The sequence below is a fragment of the Gossypium raimondii genome, chromosome 12 (assembly GCF_025698545.1).
Source record: "Gossypium raimondii isolate GPD5lz chromosome 12, ASM2569854v1, whole genome shotgun sequence".
Classification (NCBI taxonomy): Eukaryota; Viridiplantae; Streptophyta; class Magnoliopsida; order Malvales; family Malvaceae; genus Gossypium; species Gossypium raimondii.
Genome location: NC_068576.1, coordinates 11,835,259 through 11,853,918, shown reverse-complemented (window position 1 = coordinate 11,853,918; position 18,660 = coordinate 11,835,259). Strand labels below are relative to the sequence as shown.

Genomic DNA, 18,660 nt, shown 5'->3' with positions numbered 1-18,660 from the left:
ACAAAACGAAAACTCACTTATAGTAACCAAATTGTAATGATCAAAATTTACCCTAAAAAGAACGGTGACTTCAAGCCAAATGCTTTGAAAACCTTGAGAAGGGCACTCTCGTTCTCCTAACCATTAACAACATTCTCAGGAATGTCACCTGTTTTCGACTCCAGTACCGGAAAAGATGAAGAGGAACAAAATTTCCATGGCACTTCAGTACAATAGGATTACATTAATTGAACAAGCAATCAACATAAATTTTCCATGTCTAAGAGGAAAAATGAGGAACTTTCACTTGTTTTTATTGTTGCTGATGCTAAAAAGAAACAAAAATGACAGTATCATTCATATAGACAACTTTTTCTCAAGCCCAAACATAATCATTCTCCAGTGCTGCTGGTATATCTACAGACACTGAATATCCAACACTGGATAACAGCTTAAATGCTGAACTATTTCACCAATAAAGCAAAGCGAGGACGACAAACACCCCAATCAACAACAGAAGATTCTTCAAAACATTATCTGCCTGCTGCCCTCGTGTCGTCGGCTGGGGAAACCCATGAGCAACACCACCGTGAAATGTATTGAACCCATAAGGAAACCCTGAAGTTGTTCCATACACGGTAGCATCTGGAAATCCATGAAAATGAATATTAAACAAGGATGGCAATAGGCCTCCAAAACCCATGGTGAAGTTACCGATCCTTGCGGTTGCCATCGGAACAAAACTGCCCATCAATCCAAACCCATAATTTGCAAACTGATTTGTTTCCGGGGGTGGAGGAGGAGCAGTAGCCGGCCTTTGCCCAGCTGGGCGGTTTGGGATTTCCATGCCCGAATACGATTTAGAGCGCGGGTCAGTCTTGTTTTTCCCCCTGCCATAAAGGGGAACAAGTTTTTCCTCTTGTATCAGGGCCTTGCAAACCGGACATTCTTGAGAATGCGAGTGATGGTGCAACCATCTATAGAGACATGGCCAGCAGAAGAGATGACCACAAAGTGTGACGATTGGATCTTGAGCCAATTCAAAGCAAATATTGCATTCAAAATCACCAGCATCGTTAGCATTATTACTGCTCGAGCAAGATGGACTTGGTGGAGGCATGCTTGTTGATTCACCAAAACCACTCGCCATTCCTTATATACCTCCAAACACAAAAGATCAAATTTTCATGAGGAAAATGCACAGGATAATAAGGCAAAAAAAAGAAAGAAACAGAAATCCAGAAATTCAAGCTACCGAATCAAAAGATCACCGCTCTCAATCAAACTCTTCAAAACCCAATTCCCACTTTTTTAAAAAAAGAAAAGAAAATTTGAGATGCCAAATTACCAATAGCCACCAAACTAATAAAACCCTAAAACTCCAAAACTTTTTGAATTCGTCAAATTAGCCCATAAAACGATATTGATCATAAACCAATCCCAACAATTAGAGAAAAAAACCCTAACGTAAAATCAGAAAATAGATCAAAGAATAAAAACCCAGAAAACGAAAAATCTAGAAACAAGACCTCATCCGCATTCATTACAAAGTATAAACTAAAAGAAAAAATAAAAACAGATCTAAGAAGTGGGTAAAAGAAACTAACCTGAGAATCAAAAGAATAGATTGATGAGAGTCAAGGGAGAAGGTTATTAAATGGAAATTAGGTAATTTCGGGAATATTCGAGGCTATTCGAAAATTAAAGATTCTCTCTCTCTCTCTCTCTCTCTCTCTCTCTCTCTCTCTCTATATTAACAGAAGAAAATCAGTTAAAAGCAGTGGGGTGGCGTTTTATCTCTCTCACTTGGGGTCAGCACTAACACCTTGTTTGGTGATGGAGGAAAAAAACAACAATTTTTTTAGTAAGAAAAATAAATTATCTTTACTAATAATTGAAATACCACATTATATTAATGATATAAAAATATTACTAGCGGGAGTTGAGAGAGATTGTCAGGATATTTCTTACTTTAATTAGTGGTTGAGGGTTTGATATTCGCCCTGTGTATGAAGCAGTTTTAAAATTTGTGGTCAACATCTACCCTTTAATGAACCTATAAAATGCGAAGGATTAGTTATTGAGTTCGTTCTAATAGATACCTATATATAAGTGATTAATTATTACTAAAAATCTTATATTATATGGAAACTACAAATTTAAAATTCGAATGTGTATTTAAAAATAACATATAATAAATAATGTCATTTTTCTATAGAATGTCAAAAGACATCTAGTTAGTGAAAATAAAATTCAATTTTATAAAATTTAAATATTGAGTTGAATTGTGACATCAACACAATCAATAACATTATTTATACTAGAAATCTTATCACACGCATATGCGTGTAAAACCATAGATTTAGAATATAGATGTGTGTTTAAAAATAGCATACATTAAATAATGAAACTTATGGTTTAAAACTAATTAATCATAATAACACATTAAATATGTATATTATTATAATTAAAAATAGATTAAATTGTGAATAAAGCGAAATTTAAACACAAATAAATCAAGTTAACAATACTAAATGCACTACAATTGTTTATCACGGTGTTGTCATTAATTTGTGAGCTAGTGTTGAGCCAACTCAATTAACAATATTATTAATATTATAGATATAATGATAAAGATAATGAATTGTAAATATTAAAATAAAAATGTAGGGATTTTTACATAAATATTATAAAAAAATAAAAAAATAACCAAAATATTATATTTTTTATTTATGAAAATATTACAAAAAAACAAAAAAAATAGAAAAAAAAGCCTGCGTGATGTGACAAGAGACTGATAGGCGGCACCAAAGGTGCCATTCCCATAGGCGGCACCGATGGTGCCATTCCCATGGGCGGCACCACTCGTGTTATAAACACGAGATCTGTCCAGCTGAAGGAGAAAAATAAGAAGAAAAATAAGAGAAAGAGGAGGTGCTGCGGAAAAAGAGAGAAAAAGAGAGAAAGAGAAGAGGAAAAAAAGGTATTTTTTTTAAAATAATTGATTATATTGTTGTTATGTTTTTTTGTATAATTTTTATTATTTTTTGTTGTTAGTTTAGTTATTAAGATTAATAAAAACTGAAATTGATGGTTTTAGTTAGTATTATTATTATTAGTTTTAAAGTTTAGATGTTACTTAGTTAGTAAAAACTAGTATTATTATTATGGTTAGTTATTATTTTAGTAAAACCCTAATTATTATTATTAGTTACTATTATTTTGAGTATAAAACTATTATTATTTTATTGTGTTAGTTATTAGGATTAGTGGTTAAACGATGTTCATTTACAAAGTGATAACTGAAAAAGTATGAGTTTAAGGATGAAAAATTGCATATTGAAACATTAATTTTGTTATTTAAGTAATTTATTTACCGTTGGAGATTTTTTTTGAGATTTTGTTTATTTTTTGACAGATTAAATATTGAAGATGGATGATAAATTTTTTGTATGCGTTTATTTCGATGGAGTCATCTTGACAACAAGTGTTGGATGTGTATTTGAATGTCGGCAACAAATAGCAATGAGATTTAATAGAAATGTCTCGTTGGATGAAATGAAGGCAAGGATTAATGCAAAAATTCTTAGACGTTGTGGGGGAAGGATATCAAAAATTTTCTACAAGTTTCCAATTTCGACAAATCCAGTCAAATTCACCGAAATGGAAGTTGTAGACGACGAAGACGTGGAGACAATTGTCGCTCTTTACTGTGGGAATGGGAGTGACAAGAATGCATCGATTCACTTATTTGTTAAGTTAGCCGGTATGGAGCAAAATGAAGATGTCAATGCATCCGATGAAGAACACGGAGCTCAAGAACCGTGGATGGTGGCTCCAATATCATACGTTGATAGTGAATCGACTATGGGTGGGATCGGTATCGATCTGAATATTACACCCGATATTGATGTGGTTGGTGGTGAAGAAGAAGGTGGTAGCGATCATTGGGATGAAGAGGTCGATAGTGACGGTGATCCCGATGTGGACGATGTACCTGATGATATTGACGATGAAGATGTCAACAACGATGGAAACATTGACGCTTCTTCGGTCGGGGAGCAGATGCGGCGTATTTTGATACACAATAATCCTGGGCCACACATGTCGCTCATAGACCCGAACGCAGCGTATGTAGTTGAGTTCCCGGAGTACCCTGAAATAGTTCATCCTCACGGGCTGGCCGTAAATTCTGATCATGATGAGTTATTAATAGGCCTGAGATTCAGCTGTAAAGAAGAGTGCGTATTTGCTATTAAACAGTGCAAAGATGAACATATCGATGGATTATAAAGTTGCGGTGTCTACTCAGACAATATATATTGGGAGTGTTGGAAGGCGTGGAAGGTCGAATTGGCGTCTGAATCGCATTCATTAAAAGTTCTCGATGTGAGAGATCTGAAAATTTGTTGGTCCTCATACATGCACATCAACACGTATGACAGAAGATCATGGAAAACTTGATTCGAAAACTATCTGTACGTGTATCATGCCAATGGTGAAGGACATGCCGACCATTAAAGTTTCGATACTGATTACCGAGATCCAAGCACGATTCCAGTATTGAGTATCATATCGAAAGGCATGGATAGCTAAACAGATGGAAATGGAGCAATTGTATGGCGATTACGATTCGTCGTATAACGAGCTACAAGGATGGATAGCTGTTATGCGGGAGTACGTACAGGGGACTGTGATTGAGTTGCAGACAATGCCTTATTATGGCGGGGCGACCGCCATACCGACAAAAAGATTTTCCATCGGATGTTCTGGACGTTTGATCCATGTGTGCGGGCATTTCCCCACTGCAAGCCATTGTGCAGGTGGATGGGACATGGCTATATGAAAAATATACACAGATCCTACTTCTTGCGGTTGCTCAAGATGGCAATAGAAACGTGCTCCTGATAGCATTTGCCATCGTGTCTGGGAAAATGAGTTCCCCATCCTGCCTACTTCGAGCGCACATTGCGTGTTTGGGAAAATGAGTTCCCCGTCCTGCCTGACCTATCTACGTGGGAGGTGCCTCCGACGATTTTCGAGCTTCTCCCAGACAGAGGGCTATGGAGGAATCCAAGAGGTCGTCCGCAATTAAGCAGAATCCGTAATGAAATGGACATTAGGGAGAAATCCGACGGTAAGCGTTGTGGATTATGCAGGTTAAGTGGTCATAGTCGGAATAAATGCCCACAGCGAAACTTTCATGTCGGACAGTCGTCCGGATCGGGTCGGAATTGACCTAATGCTGTAAACTTTATATGTGTAATGATATAAAAAGTATAATTCATTAGAAATAATAAAAATTATTCAGCTTATGCTTATGCTTAAATTGTATCCAAATTAAGTAATAAAACAGTATATGGAAATTGGAATTATTAAAATTATATCGAAAATAGAGGCATTTAACCTTAAATTAGCTTTAATATAATGCAAAATTAAGGTTTAGGGTTTAGGGTTGGTAACATTAGTCAATATATTATGACTACAAATAATGACAATTTATAATTTATCACCTGTTCACCAGTGGATAAACATACAGTTGGTGACTAACCAATGCCAAAAATGGCATCCGATAGAGCGCCCAGGACTGCAGCAATGTGAGGCATCCGCCCATGTCTACAACATCCGGGTTTGTCACCCGACAAAGCTCCCGATACAACACTGCTAGAACGGCGGAGCCCCAGCTATATGAGCTAACACTGGACAAATCAGCTAACAGGGACAAGTACATCAAATGCACCTTGTTGTTGTTTGCATCGGGCATGAGTACTCCCCCTAGGATATGCATGATGTACGCTCGAGCAGCGCACATCAACTCACCTTCAGTGGTAGTCGCTGATAATTGTCCAAATTTGCCTTTCAGCCATGTAAATTTTAAGCCCGTAAAATTCGACTCATCATCCTCTGGCGAGCCTCCTAGGAGCTGATAACAAAGTGCAGCCGGATCGATAAATGAAGATACTCCCATTACGGGACTCCCGTCAATTGGGAGCTCAAGCTGCATTGCAACATCCTCCAAAGTCACAGTGCACTCCCCACACGGAAAATGAAAAGTGTGGGTCTCTGGGCGCCACCGCTCCACTAGCGCAGATAATAAATCATAGCGCAAGTCGGAAGTCCGGATCAATGCTGCTGACCCAAATCCGGCTTGCTTCAAGTACGGCATCAATCGGGCATTCGGAGCTTTCTTTAAACCATTCACACGGCCCCTTATTACTTGGTACAAGTCCTGATAGTGTTAAATTACAAAAAAAATATTACGTTAACATGATTTATTTCTATATATTACGTATATCCTTTTAAAAAAAATAAAACCCGTGATTAACAAATAATAAATCATACCGCCTGATTAGCCGCATCAGATATGTGTCTATCGGATCGAATCAATGGAGCCATTGCGATGCCTGCATGTTGAAAAAAAGTTAGTAAAACACTCTTACTTCGGCCATTTCTTCGTATTTTTTTCTCCGCATTTTATTATTTTAAAAAATATCATAGTTTCTAATTTTTATAATTTTACATTATTTAAGTGCATTATGTTTGAAATTTATTAATTTAGTGTGTTTTTAAAATTAATTTAGTGTCAAAAAAACTCTTATTCCCGCTTCTTTGCTCGTATTATTTTTCCGAATTTTATTACTTTCAATAAAAATATTATTTTCGTATTTTATTATTTTATATTATTTCAAGACATTTTGTTTGAAATATTTGTATTAATTATTTCTGAATTTTAAAAATTTAGTAAAACACTCTTACTTGACCATTTCTTCGTATTTTTTCTCCGCATTTTATTACTTTAAAAATATCATAATTTCTAATTTTATAATTTATTAATTTAGTGTGTTTTTAAATTAATTTAGTGTCAAAAACCCTTATTCTCGCCCTTTGCTCGTATTATTTTCCGAATTTTGTTACTTTCAATAAAAATATTATTTTCGTATTTTATTATTTTATATTATTTCAATACATTTTGTTTGAAATATTTGTATTAATTATTTCTGAATTTTTAAAAAATTTAGTAAAACACTCTTAATTCATCATTTCTTCATATTTTTTCTCTATATTTTATTACTTTAAAAATATCATAATTTCTAATTTTATAAATTTATTAATTTAGTGTGTTTTTAAATTAATTTAGTGTAAAAACCCTTATTCCTCATCATTTGCTCGTATTATTTTCCCAAATTTTATTACTTTCAATAAAAATATTATTTTCAGATTTTATTATTTTATATTATTTCAAAGACATTTTGTTTGAAATATTTGCAATAATTATTTCTGAATTTTTAAAAATTTTATAAAACACTCTTACTTGGTCATTTCTTCGTATTTTTCTCGCATTTTATTACTTTAAAAATATCATAATTTCTAATTTTATAATTTTACTTTATTTTAGTGCATTATGTTTGAAATTTATTAAATATACAATTTTTCAGATTTTATTATTTTCCGTGAATATACAATTTCCGTTTTTTTCTTTTCGTATTTTATGTTTTATTAAACATATTTTTTATCATTTTATTTTTAATGTTATTTTTCTAAAAAACTAATTACAACATTCTAAATAAATTTCATTAAAAAATCCTAATCAACATACAATTTACATAATATGAATTTTTCATGCTAAATAAATTTTATAAAATTTATATGCTAAATAACATAATAAAACACGATAATGTACATAACATAATTTTTTACACACAAATATTACAAAAATTAAAATTAAAATTAAAATTACCTTTTTTTCTTTCTTTTCCTTCCTCCCCTCTTCTTCTTCTTCTTTTTTTTTTCTCCTCTCCTCTCCTTTCCTTTTCTTTCCTTCTTTTTCTTTCTTTTTTCTTCTTCTCCTTTCCTTTTCTTTCTTTCCTCTCCTTTCCTTTTCTTTCGTTTTCTTTCTTTCTTCTTCTTTCCCTCTCCTTCTCTTCTCCCCACCCACCAGCCGGCTGGCCCATTATATAGGCAGTGCTGCCCATGGGAATGGCACCATCGGTGCCGCCTATGGGAAAGGCACCTTTGGTGCCGCGCATGGGATACCCTCCACCAGGGTATTGTCACATCACCTGTAGCCTTTTTTTTTTTTTCTGATTTTTGTTTTTTTGTATTATTTTCGTAATTAAAAAAATATGATATTTTGGTTATTTTTTTATTTTTTTGTAATATTTTTGTAAAAATCCCTAAAAATGTATAAAATTTATTAAAATAATGTTTTGGTTGAGTAGCAAATTTAAGGTTTTGTAAATTTAAAAGAGTATATTCAAATTCAATTATATGCATATTTTTATTTATTTTTTAAAAGTAAAAATATTACCTCGAATAATAAAACTTGTTTTAAATATGAAACATAATTTTATAATTTATTAATCGAGTTGGTGTCCAATTGAATCGTGACACCAATTTAGTTAAAGATTTATTAAGGATTTGTATTTGGTATACTAGCGATGTATTTTTTTATTCTATAAGCAAATTTAAAAAGTGTCACATGTCTCTTTTCTAAATATTTATTTTTAATATTTAATCGTATCCTTTTATTAATAGTATAGATACATAAGTTTGGTGAGTGACAACATTTCATATTAAAAGTTAACTTTTTTTCTTAAGAATTATTAATTTTGTAATGGTAATAAATTTGTTTATAATTCCATTAAATATGGGTTCTAGACATGTTAAATTTTAGTTTTTTTATTTAAAGTTTTTATAAAAGTATGAAAAGATAAAAAATCAGAATAATAATAATAGTCATTTAATAAAAGATATAATAATAATTTTTAACTATGTTGGTATCCGATTAATTCTTAACACCAATTTTGTTAAAAGTATAAATGTTTTAATTTTAAGATATAAAGGGAACATTTTTTTTTATCAAACAAACTTATTTAAGACTTGTTCTTTTTAACTTTGTTAAGTTCCACTTAGTTGAGTGATAAAGGGACACCAACAAAAGTGGGTAAAAGGGAAAAAGAAAAAGATTAAATACTCAATTACAAAATAAGGTTGTTAATGAATTCATGTGATGGTCTGATGGTAAAGAATGTTCACCGTCTTATATGTGGCCTAAGTTTGAGTCGAACTAGTCAAGTTTATTATTCGGGTTTTATCTTATTATTATAATTCACTAAAAAAAAGATTGTTGATAAGGTTAACCTTAAATAAAAGTTTTATTTAATAACCATATTAGCTGTGTTCTACAAAAACTAAAACTTGATTTTTCAACAAGTCAGGAGTTACCTCAATCATAATATTTCTTAGAAATTATAGAAATAAGTAATTAATCTTATAGTAGTTTTGGGTAAATTACAGTGATGATTTTTTGTTGTTGTTGTTTAACTATAAAATTTTTAAAATATTTACTCAACTAAGCAGATTTATTCATCCGTTAAATGTCGCTAAGTTCAAAGATTATTGACAGGAAAATATTAAAATTGAGATAATAATATATTTAACCTTCATTAATAATTATATATTCTATCAATTTGATGATTATAAAAAATTTAACTCTTAATGTTTACAAATTATCTAAATTTGATCCTATTTATAAAATAAGCAATTAATCTTATTTTATTTTAAAATTGGGTTGATTGAATTCCTAATAAAATAAAGTACGATATTTTATATAAATTTGTAGATGGAAATTGTGCAATTATTTTCGACCTCCCTTAGCCAACCTTGGTCACACAATCAAGAAAGATTTGTTTCTACACAAGAAAACAGTCTAAAATTGAACAATGTAATTGTTATACGTATAAGATCAAATCCAGTGGAGCAACTTCATTACCTTGAATACAGCATAAAATTATTACAACATTAACACACTGAAATTTACCTCATTGCTACACTTCCCACGGGCTGTCACCCGTTGATGAATTCCCAGAACGTTTCATCATCTTCTGCAAAACTACCGTCCTCCCCATCCTAATATCACGGCTACAATTTTCGGCCTGTCGACCCAATTCCTCAATGGTTTTCATAAATGCTTCTAATTTTCCCTTGATCTCATTGATTGCAAGCTTCACTGCATCTTCTTCTCTAACTGCAAAATCAGCATTATGCAATAAAGATTCCATCTCAATTTCCAACCGGCTAATCAGCACTTTTATGTTTTCCATGTCATAGATTGTAATGCGGGAACCGATCTCCATTCCGATTATTAACTCCTTCTGCCCTTGCAGCTCGTTCTCATAGCGCTTCCAAAGCCAGTTGCACCATTTTCCAACCGAACCAATAGGAACTGCCATTGCACCCGCCAAAGCTGTGACAACAGGAGGTGCAGCTATGGCTGCTGCCACCACGGAGAAAAGCAACACTGAAACAAAAGTGGCTACAAACAATACATTCGACACCCTCCTCCATGTTTTCAGAGATTTCATTTTCTTATCGAGCTCTCTCTTCCGAGATAGCAATTTCTGTAGCATTAATTCCTGCTGCCTACGGACTGAATCAAACAGTATAAAGAACTCCTTAGTGAATGGCTCCTCAGCTGCTTTAAATTTCCTTAGTTCTTCTAAGGTCTTCACAAATTTCCTCTCATCATCCCCAACTTGTAAACCCACCTCTTCCTCGAAATTCTTAACAGCCAACTGAATGATTAACTGGTTGTTTCGAGCACGCTTGAGGCAATTCTGAAGAGCAGTGCAGAATTCTAAAGTCTTTTTAGTGTTGTCGAAGTATTCCTCAACCAAAGAAAACAAGTCTGGATTGTTCCATATATCTCTCTGACATTCTAAGATGATTTTCACCACTTCTTGGTTGGTTTCAAAAACACATCCAGTGACCTCTTTGAGTGAGTCAAAAGATAAAGCTTGAACACCCATATTAGTAGCCAGTGTGCCAATGACATCGTTGGTGCGTTGATGGAGGGTCGCATCAAATTGCTGCAAAGTTGAATCATGTCTACAAGCAGCCTCGTAGGAGCTCCAGTCTGATTCAGTCCCAGAATCGATCCTGCCTTGGGAAGATACTTCTACAACACCTCCTTTCGTTTTGCTAGATTTGCACCCCATCATAACTGATCAACAAACCCAGAAACACTGTTCAACAGTAACCTAGGTTTACAGTGCTGAAGAAACTTCAAATTTAAGTGAAAACCCAGTAATCAAGTGGTCTCCTATGCCCTTCTCCAATGAAAACTTTTCATAAATCCAACAAAAACAGCTAATTCTTTGTTGAAAGTACAGCAAATTAACCAAAAAAATAAAGGGGGAAAGCTTGGGGGTAAGATTATAAAAACCCAGAGATAGTTTCCAAGTGTAGAGACCAATTAGATCGAGACGAGAACAAAATCAAAATAATTATCCCCAAAGGTTAAAAGATTAAATCTCTCGTATGTAATCCCAGAAATGGATGAGCTAAAATTACCTGAATTTGAGGTGGAAAGTCTTAAGAATTGATGGTTTCTCGATTCCTGATTTCTTCTCTCTTGAAATCCTTAGCAGATAATAGAGCTCTAAAAAGCGAAGCTGCTACGATCCAGTGAACTCAAGGAGGCACCCAATAGCATTAGATAAGGATTTCGAGAGGAGAAAAGAAAGGAAAATGAGAGAAAATAATTGTGAGAGAGGGGGAATGATGAGAGGAATGAAATCTAAAGTGTGCTTTATCTCTTATATTCTTTCCAACTACTGTAAGGTGTGCGAAGGGTGAGAGGAGAGCAGAGTTTGATTGTAGGAATGTCGAGAAAAGTCAAAGAAAGAAAATTGAATCAGAAAGCTTTAGGACCAAAGCCAAGTGCCCGGACACAAGGCGGAAACTTCCTAGATACTACTTCGCTCATGTGGCCCTGTATTCCACAAATAACACATCACTTCTAAATTCAAAAAAAAAAAAAAAAAACACATCACTTCTAGACTTGGAAACATTCAATATTCACAAGGATATAAATACTATTTTGGAATCTCTTAAATTTGAAAATGAGTAAGTTGTTCTCTTTTTTAACGAAAATTATAAAATAATTTTGGGATCTAAATAAGTTAATTAATGATTCAAGTTTATCATACTAACATATTTTTATTATTATTTTGCTTTGAAAAAGTTTCCAAATATATATATTTAAAATTTATGTGCTCTAACATAAAATTAGTTATACTGTAACAAGATTTTAATTTGACATGTTTAATTTTTTAATTTAACTCGAATAATTTCACTAGATTTGACTTGACTCGAATTTTATTTCACTTGCCTCGATTCGAAAAAACTTCAAATCGAGTTAGGATGATAAAATAAGACTCGTCAGCTCGATTAACTTGAAATTTTTTCACTCGATTCGATCAAACGCTCACCCTTAGTTGTGAGTGAGATTGAAATAAAAATATGTTAAGGGCTGAAGTGAAAAAACCATGAAACGTTGAGGATGAATTTTACAATTATACCTAAAATTTAATTCGACAAGTTATTTTACAAAATATTTTTGTTTCATAAACATCAAAAGAATAAAATAAAATATTAGCATTTAATTTTATAGAAATAGTATTTTTAATAAATGTATAATTTATAAATAAAAATGATAGCTATACTTAGTGTATAGGTTTTATTCTTTCGTTAATAACAAAAATAGTTCTTATAGAATAGAAGTAATTAGTGAGGACCAATTTTGATCCAAAGTTCCATTGTGACTATCCAACTCCAATCCCATTTGCACACCATTTTTTATATCAAAACTTAGAGTGAGAGTTTTAGAATTAAAACAATTAGGGGTTAAATCTAAATAAATTAATATAACGAGAGGTAATTTTGTAAATACTCCTGGCAAAGCGAGGTGGGTTTACACTAAACTTGAGCCCCACTATTTCCAAACCGTCCGTTTGGAGTTCTTTTATCATAAAAGTTAGGGGTGAGCATTCGATCGAATTGAATCGAATCGAATCGAAAATTTTTGAGTTAATTGAGTTTTCGAATCTCATTTTATCATCCTAACTTTATTTGAAGTTTTCTCGAATCGAGTCGAGTGAGATGGAATTCGAATCGAATCGAATCGAATATATTTGTTCGAGTTAAATTTTAAAAAATAATTTTGGGTGCTTGTAACCATTGTCACCCATCGTAATAAAATTTGTCCACATTAATCAAATTTTTTATTAACTTTCATCACTTCATAATTTATTTATTAATTTTTTATATATTGGTTAGCTTCTTTGCTTGCTTAATTGTTTCAATTATCTTCAGATTCTTGTCACTATTTATTTTAGAATTAAAAATATATTAAATGTAAAAATATAAATTTTTAATAAAAGTTATTTTAAAAATAAAATGTGAAATTGATACCAATATAAAATTTTAACACGAATATTTTATGGCATAATTAATAATTCAATTTTAATATAAATATTCAATATGACTAAACAATTCAATAATATAAATAATATAAAATGTGAAATTTAATTTAATAATATAAATAGTAGATATAAATAAAATTATTACTATTTATGTTTAGTGATTTTTTGATAATTTTGATTTTTATTTGAGAGTAAAGGTGAGAAGTAAAAGTTTAGGGAAAAATAAAAGTTTTGGGGAATAAAAGTTTGAGGAAAGTAAATAGGGGAGTAAAATTTTGGAGAAAATATTAAAAAAATTGGAGGGGGAGGGTTTGGGATAGATGGGAGGTGGGATGGGAAGGGAATAAAAGTTTTAAGGAAAAAGTGGGAGGGAGTAAAAATTTTGGGGGAAAATAAAAGGTTTTGAGGGTTTTTTGGAGTAAAATTTTGAGAAAAAATAAATGGGAGACTAAAATTTTGGTGGGAAATGGATTTTGGGTAGATTGGGGGGGTTGGGAGGGGAGGGGAGTAAAAGTTTTGGGGGGAAAGTGGGAAGGAGTAAAAGTTTTGAGGGAAAAGTAAAAAGTTTGGGAGTTGCGGATAAAAATGTAAAATATTATAGTTTGATATTCGAATTATTCGAATTATTCGAGTTATTCGAATTATTCGAGTTATTCAAATTCGAAAACTCAACTCGATTCGAACTTGAAATTTGAAAAAAAAATTCGAGTTGATTCGAATAACTCGATTAACTCGAATAACTCGATTCGTTTAACTCAAAATTCGAATTTTTTTTTATTTTTTCGAGTCGAATCGAGTTTTGCTCACCCCTAATAAAAGTAATATATTAGCTTTATTTGCTCAATATTTTGTCTATCCACTATTTTAGTATAGAAACTATTATAACTATTAATTCTGCCCATCTTTCAGAAGGATTTAACTCTTAAAGAATTAATGGAAAAAAGAAAGCTGATTATCGATTTCGTTTGTCTGTTAGTAAAAATGATGGGCAATTTATTCTATATCAAATTATAAGTATTTTGTTGGTTCATAAAATAAACACCAAATTAATCAAAGATACCAAGAAAAAAATTAAAGTGATAAAAATCATTTTTAATTTTTTTGTAAGACATCAAAAATGAATGAAAATAAAGACAAAATCATTATGATTTGTTTGTTCCTGAAAATATTTTATCCTCTAACAATCGATTTAGAATTACAATTTGAATTTCTTTCAATTTAAGGGATAAAAATGATATGCATGAAATGCAATATTTTTAAATAATGTAAAACACTGTGGTCAAGTTTTGACTAAAACAAATATCTTGATAGTGATAAAAGAATGCGTTGAGTTAATTATTATTTAATTAAATTATAATGTAAAAATTTAAATGTTACAATTAGCTCAAAGTTTTTGTAATCTTCAGATATTTGAAATTTAATCTTTATATTTTTATTTTAAGAAATTTAGTTTCTCTACTTTTCAAATTTATAAATTCCAGATCCATTTGTTAACACTTTAATTAGAATGCTAACAATTCTTTATAAGAGCTTGTGAGAGAAATATAATGGTACTAACAATTTTACACAATAAAAGAATTTTAATGATGCTAACAATTCTACACTGACTCTTATAAAGATCCATTTAGGTGGTTAAAAAATTAACAATGTTATAAAGATCCATTTATCATCCCCATTAGCATTGTAACCAAGCTAAAAATAAAATATTATATAAGCTAATCACCATGAAATCTTTAAAAGAGCCAGTCGAGAAATATAAAAAGTCAATGATGAAAGATGAAAAATATGACCATTTTACACAAGAAGCATAAACCAAAGCCTCAAATGTTTTTTAAGTGTGCATATAATTAAGTAAAGAGTAAATTACACCAATAGTCACTTAATTTTAATTTTAATGATAAAACAGTTACTCAACTTTTAACTCAATCACTAAATTTTCAAAAAATAACAAATCAATCTCCACTAACTATTTTCTATTACAGACGTAAAGGGAGTTGCCATTTTCCATCCTTCTCTCCCCTTCCCCTCTCGTCTCCCTCCGCCTACCACCGCTCTCCCATCCCTCTCCCTCTTCCCTACCATCCCTCCCCTTACTCTGATTCTTTCCCTCTCCCCCACCATCCGTTTCCCTCTCTAACTCACCCACCCTTCAAGCCCCTTGATTTTGTCTCCTAAAACCATGGGTCCTGTTCCCAACCAAAAATCTCAGTTAAATGAATAAAAAAAAGGTATTGTTCTTAATTAAATCAAAGTTTGTGTATAATTTTAAGATTTATCTCTAAACATTTTAAAATATTAAAATTTTATCAATCACGTTTACTAGAGTTTGAAAATGAGATCATTATCTTTAGAAGAATACCACTTACTATAATTGTTTTATAATACAATCAATCACAATTTATAATTGCTAGATTTGTTTAGGTGATAAATTTGAATTTTTTAATTATTTAAATAATTACAAAAATGTTATTTCAATTAATTAATCAGATAAATAATACTTTTAGTTATTCCAAATATTTTATACTATCTCAAGACGAATTGCTTGTCTGTAGACTAATATCTTAATTTGCAAAAAAAAAAAAATAAAAAGTGTAGTGGAAATCTAAATATTAATGTTTTTACGAATTCTTAGTATTTATGACGAAGATTACAAATAAAAATCCCACAAATATCTTAATATGTCATGGAGTGATTGATTAAGAAAACTTACTTTAGAGATTAAATAGGGAGTCGAGTCAAATAAACATGCTCCCAAAAACGTTGATATAATACTAAAAAATATTAAAAATATAATATAAAATTTTATTCAAATTTCTTTTTAAAGCTATCGGTTAAGCGGGAATAGGGGATCCTTATCGCCTCTATTTTCTGTTACATTGTTATTTGCGGCAGCCATTCACTGCCATTGATTTGAAATTTGTTTATATCGCTGCGCCACCGCTATTTGGACCCCTGATTTTGATTGATATTATTTTGATTCCATTACTAAATTCTGATTAATGGGTTCTTTTAAAAGTTTTTAACATCTATTAGCAGGAGCTATGATTCGATTGTTTAAAGTAAAAGAAAAGCAGAGAGAAACTGCTGAAAATGCAAAGGATGAAGCCGTCAGGAGAAAGCAAACTGCGGGCGAGTTGCGTTTACACAAAGGTTTGCTTGTTTACTCAATTCATGTTTTATTTTATTTTCCCCCTAAATCCCCTTCATTTTTGTTGCAAAATTCTTTAGCTTTCTTAAAGATTGAATGAGATTAAGCGCTGAAGCAACTGGATTTAAGAGGATCGGTTTGATCTAGGATCGAATAAGGCAATCAGAGGTTAATCAATTTGAATGTCATGCTTGATTTTGCCTAAAATTTGCAGACATTTCTGAGCTAAACCTACCCCAATCCTGTGGCATAACATTTCCTAATGGAAAGGATGACCTGATGAACTTCGAGGTTTCGATTCGACCTGATGAAGGATATTATCAGTAAGAGCTTTGTTTCATGACTCGTATCTTAAACCAAGTAACTTGGTTGTTTTCTAGCAATAATATTTTCGTTAAATTTGTTCTTAGAAGTGGAAAAACTCTTGTTGCACATACAATTCGGCTTATCGCATTTAATAATTCGCCCAACTTACTGCTGTTTTCGCAGCGGTGGCACATTTTTGTTCTCCTTCAAGGTTTCTCCCATCTATCCACATGAGGCACCCAAAGTTAAGTGCAAGACAACGGTAGGTCCCCTGATCCTTGTACCCAAATCGTGTTGGTTTATGTTCTGTTTTGGTTATAACCTGGGTTGTTTGGTGTTGTACTCCGATTTCCAGATCTACCATCCAAATATTGACTTGGAAGGAAATGTTTGCCTTAACATCTTACGTGAAGACTGGAAGCCCGTGCTCAATATAAACACAATAATCTATGGACTATATCATCTGTTTACGGTAATGGCTATTGAATTTCTATGAATTTGCTGCCATCTTTTCCATGTATTTGTATCCATATGATATTTGAATCTTGTGTAAAGGAACCAAATTACGAGGATCCTCTAAATCATGATGCTGCTCAAGTGTTGAGGGATGATCCAAAGTTGTTCGAGTCTAACGTGAGATGGGCTATGAAGGGTTGCCATATCGGAGACACCTTTTACTCACAGTGTATCTAGCTTTTGCGAGTTTAACGTATGTGGCTGAGGGCTTTAGAATGTGACATTCACCGTAAGCTCATACTAATATGATGTCGTTGCTGTTTGCTTTGGTGTAGCAGGAAACCGCATGTGCTTGTTCTATATGGAATTGGACTTCATCTTTGCAGCTCTCCTTTTAATTACAATATTTGAAAAACCATTACTTATAGCTTTGTAATTGTGTATCTTTGCCCTGCACCCCTACCTTTCTTTGAAAATACCCAAGATTCGTGTGATTTTCACACAAGGGCTTCTCTGCTTCTATATTATAATAACTTGCTTCCTTCTTTGTTTCAACACAAGATTTGGTTTCTGTTTACCATTTTCTTCACCTCTCAAGACTTTGAATAAAAGGAGAAGAAAACATAAACAAAATCTGCTCTCCTACGTACCAATGCCACCAAGCAATCACAAGACAAATGAAAACAAAGAAAATGATTGAAGTTTTCTTCCCGAAACTAATTGTCACCATACAAGCTGCAGTCTACTGCATTGATATACGTATTGTTATTTATATATATTAAATAATGAAATTAAAGATAAAATATTTATAAAAATAAAATTTTAATTGAAGTGGTAAAAATTTATTTTAAAAATATTGGTAGTATCAGTTCAAATATTATATATGTAAATTTTACAATACCAAATGAAAAAAACACTTATCAATTATATAAAATTTTATTTAACAAGTTTCATAATTACAATCCATCATCAAATTAATTCAAAATAAACAAGCAAAAAAATCATTTCATAAATCAAGGTTTATAGGTTAAAAGAGGCCTTAAGAAAAAAAATCAATTGAGCCTCTGCACTAAATTCGCACCCAATTAAGCTCTTGTTGTTAATAAAAAATCAATTAAGCCCTTCCATTAATAATTTCATTCTCTGACCATGTTAACCGTTAAAATTAGTTGATGAACCAATCAAATGGTGGCATGTGAAAGCTTCTGGTTTAAGCTTATATTCTCTCGTTAAAAATCATAAGATTTATAAACTTTATAAAATCTAATAAATTATAAAAATTTATAAAAATCATAAAAATAATAAAAACATAAATATTATAAAAATTTATAAAAATATAATAAGTTCTAATAAATTATAATTTTTTTAATAAAATTATAAAATATATGTAAACTACAACAATTCATTTATTGGTTCCTCATTTTAAAAATTAAACCCCTAAAATAAAAATAAACACGTGACATTAGATCAACTATTGGATAATGAGAATAATTGTCATAATCAATA

The 18,660-nt window shown here is 31.6% G+C and overlaps 4 protein-coding genes across 7 annotated transcripts; 1 reads left to right on the top strand and 3 right to left on the bottom strand.

Annotated features, from left to right (window-relative positions):
* Positions 1-203: 203 nt before the first annotated feature.
* LOC105763303 (uncharacterized) lies at positions 204-1,750 on the bottom strand. 2 transcript variants are annotated; one of them, XM_012581483.2, is made up of 2 exons: positions 1,587-1,750; positions 204-1,131 (listed from the first exon to the last, which is right to left on the bottom strand). In XM_012581483.2, the coding sequence occupies exon 2, from the start codon at positions 1,127-1,129 to the stop codon at positions 449-451; it is 681 nt and encodes a 226-aa protein (XP_012436937.1). In that variant the 5' UTR covers positions 1,130-1,131; positions 1,587-1,750; the 3' UTR covers positions 204-448. The 2 variants fall into 2 exon arrangements, with proteins under 2 accessions (XP_012436937.1, XP_012436938.1); XM_012581484.2 differs by having other exon boundaries at positions 204-1,140; positions 1,587-1,736.
* A 3,738-nt stretch (positions 1,751-5,488) lies between these two features.
* LOC105761982 (protein MAINTENANCE OF MERISTEMS-like) lies at positions 5,489-8,006 on the bottom strand. The gene is made up of 3 exons (XM_012579910.2): positions 7,916-8,006; positions 6,322-6,383; positions 5,489-6,208 (listed from the first exon to the last, which is right to left on the bottom strand). Exons 1-3 carry the CDS (start codon positions 8,004-8,006, stop codon positions 5,489-5,491), a joined length of 873 nt encoding a protein of 290 aa, XP_012435364.2.
* Positions 8,007-9,689: 1,683 nt separating this feature from the next.
* Positions 9,690-11,713, bottom strand: LOC105763302 (UPF0496 protein At2g18630). Its single transcript, XM_012581481.2, has 2 exons — positions 11,332-11,713; positions 9,690-10,981 (listed from the first exon to the last, which is right to left on the bottom strand). The coding sequence occupies exon 2, from the start codon at positions 10,977-10,979 to the stop codon at positions 9,807-9,809; it is 1,173 nt and encodes a 390-aa protein (XP_012436935.2). The 5' UTR covers positions 10,980-10,981; positions 11,332-11,713; the 3' UTR covers positions 9,690-9,806.
* Positions 11,714-16,104: 4,391 nt separating this feature from the next.
* On the top strand, positions 16,105-17,714 carry LOC105763301 (NEDD8-conjugating enzyme Ubc12). 3 transcript variants are annotated; one of them, XM_052624994.1, is made up of 6 exons: positions 16,105-16,394; positions 16,607-16,715; positions 16,882-16,960; positions 17,054-17,170; positions 17,254-17,407; positions 17,490-17,714. In XM_052624994.1, exons 1-5 carry the CDS (start codon positions 16,286-16,288, stop codon positions 17,389-17,391), a joined length of 552 nt encoding a protein of 183 aa, XP_052480954.1. In that variant the 5' UTR covers positions 16,105-16,285; the 3' UTR covers positions 17,392-17,407; positions 17,490-17,714. The 3 variants fall into 3 exon arrangements, with proteins under 3 accessions (XP_052480954.1, XP_012436933.1, XP_052480953.1); XM_012581479.2 differs by having other exon boundaries at positions 16,106-16,394; positions 17,493-17,714; XM_052624993.1 differs by having other exon boundaries at positions 16,106-16,394; positions 17,254-17,714.
* The last annotated feature ends 946 nt before the right edge of the window (positions 17,715-18,660 follow it).